The sequence below is a fragment of the Ictalurus furcatus genome, chromosome 24 (genome assembly GCF_023375685.1).
Source record: "Ictalurus furcatus strain D&B chromosome 24, Billie_1.0, whole genome shotgun sequence".
Classification (NCBI taxonomy): Eukaryota; Metazoa; Chordata; class Actinopteri; order Siluriformes; family Ictaluridae; genus Ictalurus; species Ictalurus furcatus.
The window spans coordinates 1,625,012-1,637,820 of NC_071278.1; the positions used below are offsets into that span (position 1 = coordinate 1,625,012).

Sequence of the window (12,809 nt, forward strand, 5' to 3'; positions counted from 1 at the left end):
AGATCAGCGGCCTTGTGTTTAATCCGGATGATTGACATCATCAGGTGACGCTCCACTGCATGTGACGTCACGAGTTAGACGTCATTTATCGATGTCCTTTCAGACAGGTTTCTAAACCTATTGTTGGATTTTAGGAAACAGCACCAATGTAAAGCTGCATTAATCCGTGCCAGGTCAGGAGAATAGATTTGTTGTTGAAATGAATGCCTGTCTAGATTTATTTTAAATAATACAGCTGAAAATATATATATTTTTTGTAGTCAAATTTTTTTTATCTTGAATATAAATGACAAAGCACTGTGAAGGGTTAAAGGATGGCGCTCATGCATTCTGGCAACCCGGCTGTGAGGGGGCGTGTTCAGCTGGCCGTGCTTGGCAGCCGAGTAAGTCAGCCAGGTGTGGTATTTTCGAGCACAGGTAGCAGGTGGGAGTGTGTGAAATCCAGCGCTCAGGGACTTCAGACAGGTAGAAACTTTTAATTTCTACATTCACTCGTGTGCTTTTAGTCTAGAGCAGGGGTGTCCAGTCTTATCCGGAAAGGGCCGGTGTGCGTGCAGGTTTTCATTCCAACCAAGCAGACGCCATACCCGAGTCTATACAAATCCAGGATCAACTGATTAAACAGGTGGAATCAGGTGTGGCTCCAGCTCGACTGGAATGAAAACCTGCACCCACACCACACGGGCCCTTTCCGGATCAGATCGGACACCCCTGATCTAGACTCAACATTCTGTAACTCCCTACCAGTCTGTATTCTAGTGCACTACACAGTTTAATGAGCTGTTATTGCTTTAATCTAGGTATTAAAATCTCGTTGCTTAATTTGAATGTGTTTTCAGGTTAATCGTGCGGATTTCTCTCACACGGGCAGACTCAATACGCAGGTAGATCAGAAAAACATCAAACCTATGCTGTTTAGTGCCTTAGTGACTTCCCGTGAGCTAAATATCTAAATATCAGATTTGTTACTAAATCAGCCTTATATAGGATTTTCCTGACACGGCAAAGGAATGATATGGCGATACGATAAGACTTCGCAACGCACCCACGTGTTACGCGTCACAATATTTAGTTCTAAGTTAGTTTAAAGCCCCCATGAAATCAAAATGTTCAGTTTTGCATTGCATTTAGATGATCCACGCATTCAAAATGTACCGCCTCTCGCTACCACCGATACGGATCAACAGGTCTGATGACATCATTCTGCACTTCCGAATCGGATCAGATTTTCTGTCCGATCGAACGCTCTCTAGAATCCGAAATGTCCCGAACCCAACGTTATGACGATCCATGGTACTAACCGTGAGCCCGGGGGCTGCGAGGTAAGATAAACACTATTGACTATTTAAAAAGTGGGAGGAGCCACTCGATATAACCACACCCCTCTTACATTACATATATGGCATTTGGCAGACTTACATTTATCTCATTTATACAACTGAGCAATTTAAGGGCCTTACCCAAGGCCCCGGCAGTGCTGGGGCTGGAACCCTGAACCACTGACCCACCACTGCACACAATTCAGCGTTTTGGAGATCTTTTTAACCGTAGAATACGTGTTTTGGTTTTGGACACATCCTTCAAATCAGTATAAATCTATAGAGTATCTCTTCGAAAATGCATATTAATATCCCGCGTGATATCCAAAGGTTCACTGATGTGATAAGAGCGCAGTAATAAGACGTGTCACATGCAGCGTACTTCCTCAATACCGCGCATGATGGAAATAGATCGCAAGTCAGTATGATCATACGATAGTAATATCACAGTATAATAACAGTATTATACGCTCGTAGACTAGCGTCTCGTCGGGTCGAACCGTGTGCGCCGGAGCAGAGCCGATAAACTAGCCGGATTTCTAAACGTAAACGATCGCGGCCTGTGGAGCAGACCTTCTGTTGGCGTTTGACCGATCACATGTGCTTATGTGAGTTATTTCGCTGAAGGCAGCTCATCAGAGCAGAGACTAGTACAGGGCTAGCGCGGCTAGCGTGGAAAGGTGAGAGAGTTTCTGCAAACTTTCATTGATTTTTTTTTCAGTTTGTCTCTGGTCTGATTAGAGAACTCCTGACATGGCTTGTTATTCCAGGTTATCTCGTTTCTCCACATCTAAACACGTCCTACTGACTCTTCTGCGCACCTCCGCGCTCTTCTGATCGATCCGACGCTGTCGATTAGTTTGTGAAAAGTGCAACTCGCAAGGGGTTTCTTTCGAAGAGGATACTATTGTGCGACTTGTGTTCGTGCAAACTTTAAGAAAATGAACGTTGCTGCTTGTTGTTATTGTGTGTGGAGCCCAATGCTCTATAAACGATTCACTTCCTGATAAGAAGCTGATGATCCGGATTTTCTAGGGAAACCAGCCAGCTTTCATAACCGGTGCAGGACAATGAACTGTACGTGGTTTGATCTCCAGGGTTATTAATGAAACGTGTTGAGCGATTTCTGAACAACGTCTCAGTTTACGAGCTGTTGTGGAAAACAAGTCCAAAGACCGGCCTTTGCTACTTCCTGCTTCCTGCTCGCTGTGCATGCTGGGTTAAAGTGAACGGTCTCCGTGTCTCCGTGCACATCATGTACGGGGTCAAAATACACCGGAGAGGAATGTCATGTCCCAGGAGTCTTTGCATTCTGAACACGCAAATCATTAACAAAACAAAGACTTTGACCAGGAAAGCACAGCCTCACTATTATTATTATTATTATTATTATTATTATTATTATTATTATAGACTAAAAGTTAGACCTAATTCTGGATCCGATTGTGTAATCAGTGGAATCTTTGTGACTAGATCCTTCTCGCCAATCCAAATTTCACTGCAATGCATGAGTGCCCTGGTGAACCAACTCTTTAGAAAAGCACTAGACTGAATCCTGGATTCTGATTGGTCAGGATTCATTTTCTAGAACCGCAGCTCTAACAGCAGTGCAGCTGTGTGTATATTAAAGCGCTCATTCCGATACGTTCTCGTCATTCACAGAGCGGAAAAAAAACACGCGTGTAATCGTGGATACGGTGAAGTTTTCTGTAAGGAGATGGTGAATAGTGCACTTACATAGCGCTTTTATCCAAAGCGCTTTGCACTGTGTCTCATTCACCCATTCACACACACACACACACACACCAATGGTAGCAGAGCTGCCACGCAAGGCGCTAACTCGCCATCGGGAGCAACTTCGGTATGTGGAGTCACGTGGGCCGGGAATCGAACCGCCAACCCTATGATTAGTGGACAACCCGCTGTACCACCTGATCCACAGCCGCCCCATGTGGATGTTCGTGTAACGTGTGTGGAAGGAGTCTCCAGTGTCAGCGCTTTGTAACAGTCAGAGGTAAAGCTGTAACTTTACGGTTAACTTTCAGAACAGAGAAGTTTTTTTTTTTTTTTTTACTATTTTTTGACTTATTAACTCCAAGCAAGAAAAAAAGAGAGTGTAAAGCTGCTAGTATGTAAGTGAGAACCTTTTGTAGGAGGACTGTAATTATAAACGGATAAAAAAAAAAAAAAGTATGACGTTCTGTAATTAATGGATAAAAAATTGTTATTGTCGGCAAATTGCCACGGTATAAGAGGAATAAAACACTTCGGTACATGCTGTTACAGGAAAATAATCAACATCAGTGTGCTAGCAGTATATTAGACTATATTAATGCATGTACTGTGATTCAGAAAGACTCATATGATTTAATGATATTATTACCCACTCTCTTTTGTCCTCTTGTGGGAGTTGTTTCTGGATGTTTGGGAGCTGGTTAGAGTAACGTCAGCTGATCCGGAGTCTCTGAAAGGTCACGTGTAGAGACCTGGTTCGCTTTCTCGTGTGTTGTCTGGGTGATGGCTGGTTGGGCGTGGAGGAAGCGTGTGTTTGTCCTCCATCTTCCTGACTCGTAAACCGTCATAGAGAGTTACCAGAAAAGGACTAAAAAAAAGTTGTGTGTTTGTATAAGTGTTGCTCGGATCCAATTATATCCAGTAGTGATGTCAGAAGGCGTCCGTGCTAATCCTAATAATAATCGAGTCACGTGACGGGGACGGCATGCGGGCATGTCTTCATGATGTACACGTTATCATTGTCACAGCATAAATTCCGTGCGTACCACACACGCCTTACTTGAATACAACAACTTAATACAAAGCGCGTGCTATTGTTGATCTTTAGCAGGTCACGTGACCATTAACGTGTCTGTAGACCTGTACCTGTGCTAGGAACTCCCGGAAGTGTTGCTTCTCTGACACGTTTTAGACGTGATATCCATGATATCTCAGAAAAGCATATTATAGCGATATTACATCGTTACATCCCCCAGCCCTGACTCTAACTGCATTTTAAACGCTGGGTTTCGGCTTGAGGGGGTAAATAGAAACGAGCGATCGCTTCCTCGAGTGTCTTTATACTGAAGAAAACCTCTTTTCCCACGTGACGTGACGCAATCTTAACCAAAATGTCAGAACAGGCGGGATGTACTCTATATAAATCCCTGCGGTTCTTTCTACTACTCAGTTTAAAGAAGGGGAAAATACGGCGTAATCTTTTTCACGTGTACGCTGCAGTCTCTGCAAGAACGTCGTGACGTGACGATTGGGACGATTCGGAGAACGCCGCTACGATCGCAGGGATACTCCGTGAACGATTCCGTTCCTCCAGCTCTGCATGGAAAACGAACCCCGTATGAACAGGGCTTAATTACTTACGGCGTGTTTGTTTTGGTGTAGCAGCGTGTCCCATTCGACAGTTCGCTCTTGCCGAAGGTTTGGCTCGGCTGAAAATAAATATGACTCATCGTCTGTGTGTGTACGACATACACAGACACGCCAAAGGAAACTTCATCAAGAACAAAACGTGCATTATATACACAATCACACGGTTTATGTGATTAAACGGCACAATGCACTGACCTGACGTGGATGAAGGCGTGGCCACCGTGTCCTTGTTGGGTTTAGTTAGAACTGCGTGGCGTTCGCAAGCTGTACGTTTTTACATCCTAAGATGCTCACTTTTACATCCACTTTTTTACACGTTTCACACTTTCAACCTTCGGTTTCACCTTGGGGGAAGCGCTAGCTCTGTGGTCTGCTGATCAGAAGGCCATGAGTTCAGATTCCAGCACCACCAAGCTGCTCCGGCTCCACGGGCAAACCCTTTACCTGCCCGGCCGTGTCAACGTCTCCACGATACACGCATCAGCCGGATGAGCATCATGTTCATGTAAAGATGGCGGATGGATGCTGGTATTTATGATATCGATATCGCAATCTATAACCATAATCCTGATACATTTTCTAGACCAGGTGTCGGTACTTTTATAACTGCAGTGTGTTTAACTGGAACAGAAGCCGATCGGATTAATCCTGTAATATTGTGTAAATGTTGAGTAACAAAACCTGTGAATTTCTCGTATTTTCACAATACGGCCCTGCTGATTCGTAAACAAAACTAAACAGAGCGATACTCTTCAGTGTACACACTACACTACACACTACAACTACACTACAACTACACTACAACTATACTACAACTACACACTACACTACACTACACTACACACTACAACTACACTACAACTACACTACAACTATACTACACTACACACTACACTACACTACACACTACACTACACACTACAACTACACTACAACTATACTACAACTACACTACACTACAACTACACTACACTACAACTACACTACACACTACACTACACACTACAACTACACTACAACTACACTACAACTATACTACACTACACACTACACTACACTACACACTACACTACACACTACAACTACACTACAACTATACTACAACTACACTACACTACACTACACTACAACTACACTACAACTACACTACACTACACACTACACTACACACTACACTACACACTACAACTACACTACAACTACACTACAACTATACTACACTACACACTACACTACAACTACACTACACTACACACTACAACTACACTACACTACACTACAACTATACTACAACTACACTACACTACACACTACACTACACTACAACTATACTACACTACACACTACAACCACACTACACTACACTACAACTACACTACACTACAACTATACTACACTACACACTACAACCACACTACACTACACTACACTACAACTATACTACACTACACACTACAACTACACTACACTACACTACAACTATACTACACTACACACTACACTATACTACAACTACACTACAACTACACTACACTACACACTACAACTACACTACACTACACTACAACTATACTACACTACACACTACACTACAACTATACTACACTACACACTACACTACAACTACACTACAACTACACTACAACTACACTACACTACACTACAACTATACTACACTACACACTACACTACACACTACACTATACTACAACTACACTACACTACAACTACATTACACTACAACTACACTACACTACACACTACACTACAACTACACTACACTACAACTATACTACACTACACTATACTACAACTACACTACACACTACAACTACTCTACACACTACACTACAACTACACTACACTGCAACTACACTACACTGTACATCAAGTATTACGATACGATCATTTCTAGCCAAATCACACACTCCTACCTGAAAGCTTTGATAATGAATTATGAAGGAATAATTCTGAAAGGTTCTGTAGACTATAAAAGTCCAGTTTTGGTTCTCTGTAGGAAAGGTTCTCAAGCGTTTTGGGTCCAGGTAACCCTTTAACTGTGAATTCAATTCCACCGACCACAAATTCAGAATTTTAAAGATTCCTTACAAAATCTTAGCATCAAACCCGTTGTGTCCCAATCAGAACCTTTTTTTTTTTCTTTTTCATTTTGTTACTTTAAAAAAAGATGTCGTGATTCTCTCAGCATCTCAGAAACGTGAAGTCAACTTTGTAATTAAATCTGAACATTTAACAACTTTAAAAAAATTCACATTACAAATGAAAACCAACTTTTAAAATAAATAAATAAAGAAGGTATTGTGATACCCAAATATCTCAGAAAAGTCAAATTAATGTTAACATTTTTTAAAAGAATGTTAAAAATTCTGTAAACTTTTTTTTGATCAAATCAGCAGCTTCCAAACTGAATTACATTCTGAATTATACTTTTTTTTATTATTATTAAAAGGGAAAAAAATCATCACGATGTAAAAAAATCATTTACTTTACAAGGTGAAGTAAATTTGTGATTAAACTGTAAGATTTTCTTAAAAAACAATTTGAAAGATTCAGTACAAAACCGTAACCTCAAACTAGCGTCTTTCAACCTGAATTACCCCAAAATCTCAGAAACGTGAAATAAATTGCTGTAATTCAACTTGAACATTTTTTAAAACAGCTCTAAAGATTCAGTAGAAAGCTCGGAGATCGAATCGGCTGCGAGCGATTCATGTGTTTTCTGGAGACAAAAAAAAGTATAGAAAGATCACGATAACCACAATGAGAAAAGCGTGACGTCGTTTATAATAGTATAGTTATTACATCATCGTATCGCCCCGCCCCGCTAATAAACTATTACTTCGCGTAATGCTTAATGACGCACTTTAAAGGTTCCTCAGAGAGCCAGAAATGCTTCCTCTAAAAATGGCATCGCCCTGATGTGCTTAAGAACGGATTTGAAACGGGGTTATGGAGGTTTAAACGGATTCTCTGCGCCTGTACTCGACCCGGACGAGACGGACTCTCGTGAACCCGAGGGTGTGTCCGAGTTCGAGTCCAGGTGTCATTTGAATAATAATGAATAACAAAGCTGGTGGTGTTGTGGTGATCTTCAGCTTCTCGCTGCCTGAAGAGCACCGAGGAGCTCGGGTTTACGTGCTTCCCTCGTCGCTTTCTGAGACGTTTCCCAGAGTGTAAGATGATCTCAGCTCTCGAGGTTTCAGAGAACGTGCTTTCTTTTTTCTTCTTCTTCTTTCTCCTTTCAGGACGAATACAAAAACGTTTGTTTAGGTTCGAGTCCTCGCTCCTCGTCCTGCAGAGGAAATTGCTGTTGTGCAATCAGTGCGTCCTCCACCCACTAATAGCATCTATGTTGTTCCATCGTGTGTGTGTGTGTGTGTGTGAGTGTGTGTGTGTGTGTGTGTGTGTGTGTGTGTGTGAGAGTGTGTGTGTGTGTGTGGGTAGAACCCTCAAGAGAACATCAACAGAGCACCCCATTTCAGTAATATGTTTTTTCCATGTACACACGCACGTATACAGAGATGCAGTTTCGCTGTTCCTCTTGTTGCCGCTGGTTACAGAAGCTGTTGCTTGGTGAAAATGAAAAGTGAGAAAGGAGCAGAACTTCTGTTTTTCACTCTCTACTCAACATGTGGTTGAAACTTTTACAATTTCGTTCCACATCTCGGCCGTTTTCTCATGTAAGGACCACTCGGCACTTTGGCCGCAATGCCGGTGGATGAAACGATCCGTGGCACTTGTCGTAAGTTCGCCCTCGGCCTGGTGACGTTCCTGAGGATTCCCAAGGTAAGCCGAGGACAGGGAAGTGGTGTGTGTGTGTGTGTGTGTGTGTGTGTGTGTGAGAGAGACTCGAGAGAGTGGGAACATCACTACACACCGTGTCCCTGCATTAACTCTAGATAATGCTTTGTGTAAACGCTCCCAACGATCCAGCGCTCGGGAATGTTTGATTTATTTCGTTTTGCTGTGAAAGTGTCATCTCTCGGATTATCATGGATTCGTTTGGCGAGTAAAAGTTAAGGAGTTACCGTTCGCACAGCAAACTGGATTATCTTCCTATAACGGCACGTTCTGAATCGGTTTTATTCCTTTTACACCACACCGATTTGCCAAGATCACAGTGATCTGTTTCGTAATGAACATGTCGTACTTTTGCATCTGTTTATAGTTACATTTAACGTTTGTGAAACCGGTTCGTTCCTGTTCTCTCTTTTCCGTCTCTCTTGAAGTGAGTAAGACATAAATAAATAAATAAATAAAATAAATAACGCAGCTTGCATGCTAGTGAGAAACCACGAAGAAGCGTACACTCCTCTCTCCTGGAGATGTCGGAGAAGTTCTACAGCTCTACCCCCGACACTGGAGACTCCTTCCATGCACTTTAAATAAACGTCTCCGTGTCAACAATTCCAAAAACAGCAGATTAGTTCGAGAAAGACTTCATGTTTAAACTGTAATGAACTCTCCTTTACTTTCACACTCTCCGTCGTTCCCCAGATGAGGACGGGTTCCCGTCTGAGTCCGGTTCCTCTCAAGGTTTCTCCCTCGTATCATCTCAGGGAGTTTTTCCTCACCACCGTCACCACCGTCTCACTCAATTTGGATAAATTCACACACTTAACATCTCCGTCCTGTGTTTATATGTTTCTGTAAAGCTGCTTTGAGATGATGTCCGTCGTTAAAAGCGCTACACGAATCAAACTGAATCGGAATTGAATTCCACGCGTTTCTGTGGAGCGTCTGCTGAACAAGTCCCTGTGAATGAGCTGTTAGAACGAGTCAGCATCAATAACATCAACCTGCACTTTACAGAAAATTCCTCGACACCTCCCGACCAATCAGAAGCCAGAATTGGCGTAATTAATAACAACTGTAAACGTGATGAAAAGATTCTTTGTGTTTATCAGTTCAGATATGAAGAACACATCGCACATCTGTAGCATCTGGCCTTTCAGTTTAGCACTGAGTCTGTTGTTTTTTTTAAATGCTGTTTGGTTGAATGGTGTTTTTACTGCAGAAGAATCAGATTTTGGGATTTTCTTTGGAAGAAGACGTCATGTGACCTGCTCCATGTTCACACCAGAACACACCGACCAGGGTCCGATTCAAACAGATGAACTACTGCATTTTCAGTTGTTGTTGTTTTTGTAGTGGTGTTTGATTGGTATTTCTGTGTGTCTCACTCACACACACACACACACACACACACACACACACACACACACACACACACACACCCCCTAGGGCCGAGCTACACACGGCGGAAAGTTCATCAGAACTGTTTGGCTCTGCGCTTCCTGTCCCCTGAGGGGAGCTGATAATTTGGAAAAAGAAAAAAACCCGTTATCTGGACATTTCCCCAGTTTATGGAGCCGAACTATCAGGCTGCTCGCAGTATTTTCAGTATGTGTGGGGTTTTTTTGTTTTTTTTTCCCCGACTGACTTAAAAGAGAACGGCGGTTTCATCTGCATTCTCTCCAGCTGAACTTTTTTTTTTCTAATTCTTCCATTATACAGCTGTTGCAGTGATTCAGGGGGATTTCTGCATTACAGCTGTTTATAAAAAGCAGTTTCATGACGTTGTGTGCTCCCCCGAGTGTTCAGACTGTGCGCAGGTAGTGAGTTAAAAGGTTCAGCTGTGTTCCTGAAGACAAAATAAAAAACCACACACACACACACACGCACACACACACACACACAAACAAACAATATTGTTTCAGTTCCTTCATCTAATTGACCTAGTGCTTTCAAGTAAACATTTTCCCATCTTACTTTTAAGGTTTTCAAAAGTCACGCCATTGTTCACTGAGTTCCTCGTGCAGAGTCAGCGTCCAGATTGTTTTTCATTTCCAAGTGAAACCCGGGCCGAGACGGACTGGCGTGTCACCCAGGGCGTATTCCGTCCTCATGCCCAGTGTTCCGGATACGCTCCGAATCTGCTTGATCAGGATGAAGCACTTGAGAAGGAAAGTGAGCGGAAACGGGAAAACAAGGAAACAACTTTCTACTTGTTTTCCTCAGCACACGCTAAAATAGGAATTGCCCAGAGGTCCGTTAGGTTTTATATGACATGTTGTAATTTTTATCCATTTACAGTTACTTGTAATGTTTTGGAATGTCATTCTGAAGTCCATTACATCCGTTAACTCACTAATAAACCACATCATGTTTACATTTATGGTATTTAGTAGACGCCCTTATCCAGAGAGACATAGATTTATCTCATGTACACATCTCAGCATGTGGGGCCCAACAGTGGAAGCTTGGCAGTGCTGGTATTTGAACTTTCTGAGCAGTAGTCCAACGTCTTAACCACTGAGTCACCGCTGCCCTTTAAACTACTGCCCTGAGCTACCACAGCTACCATTAAGGACTTGTACACTTCTGTAGGATGCTTTTCCCCCCGTTCGTTATAAAACACTCGGTGCGCACGGAACCAGTCTCAGGTCAGCCATGAAACCATTAGGAAAACAAGTGAGAACCGAGAGAAACCTGTAACGGTGTCCGAGATCTGGGTAAAATAGTGCCTGTGTGTGGGTGTGTGAGTGTGTGAGACTGAAATCAGGAATGGATATCTGATTCCTCTTCTCTCTGTCTCTTTTGTTAGTCCTGAATAAAGGGAAAGGCTCAGGTCAGGGATTTAGCTGCTCCACTCTGCTTTGTCCTGCCCAGGTTTCCATGGCTGTTTTGTTTGAGTTGATGATGGGAATACTAGCGGCGGTATAATATTCGCACGGCGAGCAGGAAACCCCGCTGAGGTCGCGATGAAAGCGGTGGAGGGTTTGATATTACAAAAAGAGCCGCGCTGGAGGTTATCCGTCCTGTTCTGCCTGTCCGCTGATCCGTACGCTCGGAAAAGTGTCCCGACGGAGAATTTTTATTTCTGCAGTCTGGATCCTGGTATGATGAGTAGTCTGGACATCAAGTTCCAGCATGATATTTTGCCCAGAGCGTCTTGTGAAGCAAGTGAGTTATGTAACAACGGGCTTACCTGTTGGAGCATTCAGTGTGATCATAATACCCTGGACTACAAAGCGTTTGGGAAATTAAGCCATAGGCGGTCCTGAGCGCATTTTTACCCTCGGTAGGTGAGGCTAGCGTTGGCGGATCAGATTCCTCGCCTGTTTTTTTTTTTTAGCCTTAAAACTGACACTTCCAACATGGGAGCGTTTTTAAAGTGTTTCAAGCATTACCACTCATCCTCGTGCCATCATTTTCATTCTATTTGTCGATAAACTCTCCTTCTTTTTCCTCCTCCAGCAGGAGCGTGAGAACCCCAATATGGCGGTGTATGCTAACGTGACTGAGCTGAAGAAGCTCGCGAATCGCGTACCTCCTACGTCCACCTCCACCTGCTCATCTCCTGGCCTCTCCCTCAGCCCGGCTCCAGACTCACCTCAATGGGAGGAGCGACCTGGAGATGATCAGGACAGCGGCAAGATGTTCTACCCTGCAGCACACCGTCAGAGCCCCACTCTACCTGCAGCCATGGATGCCTCGGCTTTGCTCAGCCCAGCTCCGTCCGTGTCCGCTCCGTCCTCGCTGCCTCCGACTGTCTCGCAGGGATCAGACTGGGAGCAGCTCGTAGACGACAACTCAGGGAGACCTTACTACTTCAGCGCCACGCTGAATCAGACGTCATGGGACGCTCCCGAGCCGATCAGCCCTCAGCCGGAACGACTGGTAAGGAACACCTTTCTCGCGGGACTGGAAGAGAACACCAGGCCGAATGCTTTATAGCTCTGATTAAATCAGAATATTTTTTAACCTGGCCCATTTGTAGTTCTTGTGTTTTATTTTAATTGTATATTTTGATGCGTTATGGTGTCATTGAATACGTTGCCAACTGTTTGAGCGCAACAGGAAATTGTTGGCTTCGAGAAGTCGGAGGGACAGACAGGCACAAAGGCCACACCTCCTTCGCTGGTACTGACAGGGACACAAAGAGTCCACGCCTCCTTACATGAAACTGACAGACCACGCCTTTTTCACCGACTTGCATAAAAGCCACGCCTCTTACATGAGGCCTGGCAGGCTCACCCGCCACGCCTTCTACTTGATTGGGACCGATGGGTCTTACTTTCT

At 43.5% G+C, this 12,809-nt stretch overlaps 1 protein-coding gene across 4 annotated transcripts in view; it reads left to right on the top strand.

Moving 5' to 3' along the window:
- Positions 1-12,809, top strand: part of arhgap27l (Rho GTPase activating protein 27, like) — a 42,979-nt gene that overhangs the window by 16,536 nt on the left and 13,634 nt on the right. For 3 of the 4 annotated variants that reach the window (XM_053612599.1, XM_053612602.1, XM_053612601.1), the window contains exon 3: positions 11,985-12,407. In XM_053612599.1, the coding sequence (XP_053468574.1) occupies positions 11,985-12,407 (423 nt within the window). The remainder of the gene's footprint in view (positions 1-11,984; positions 12,408-12,809) is intronic. The other variant, XM_053612600.1, reaches the window with a different exon arrangement.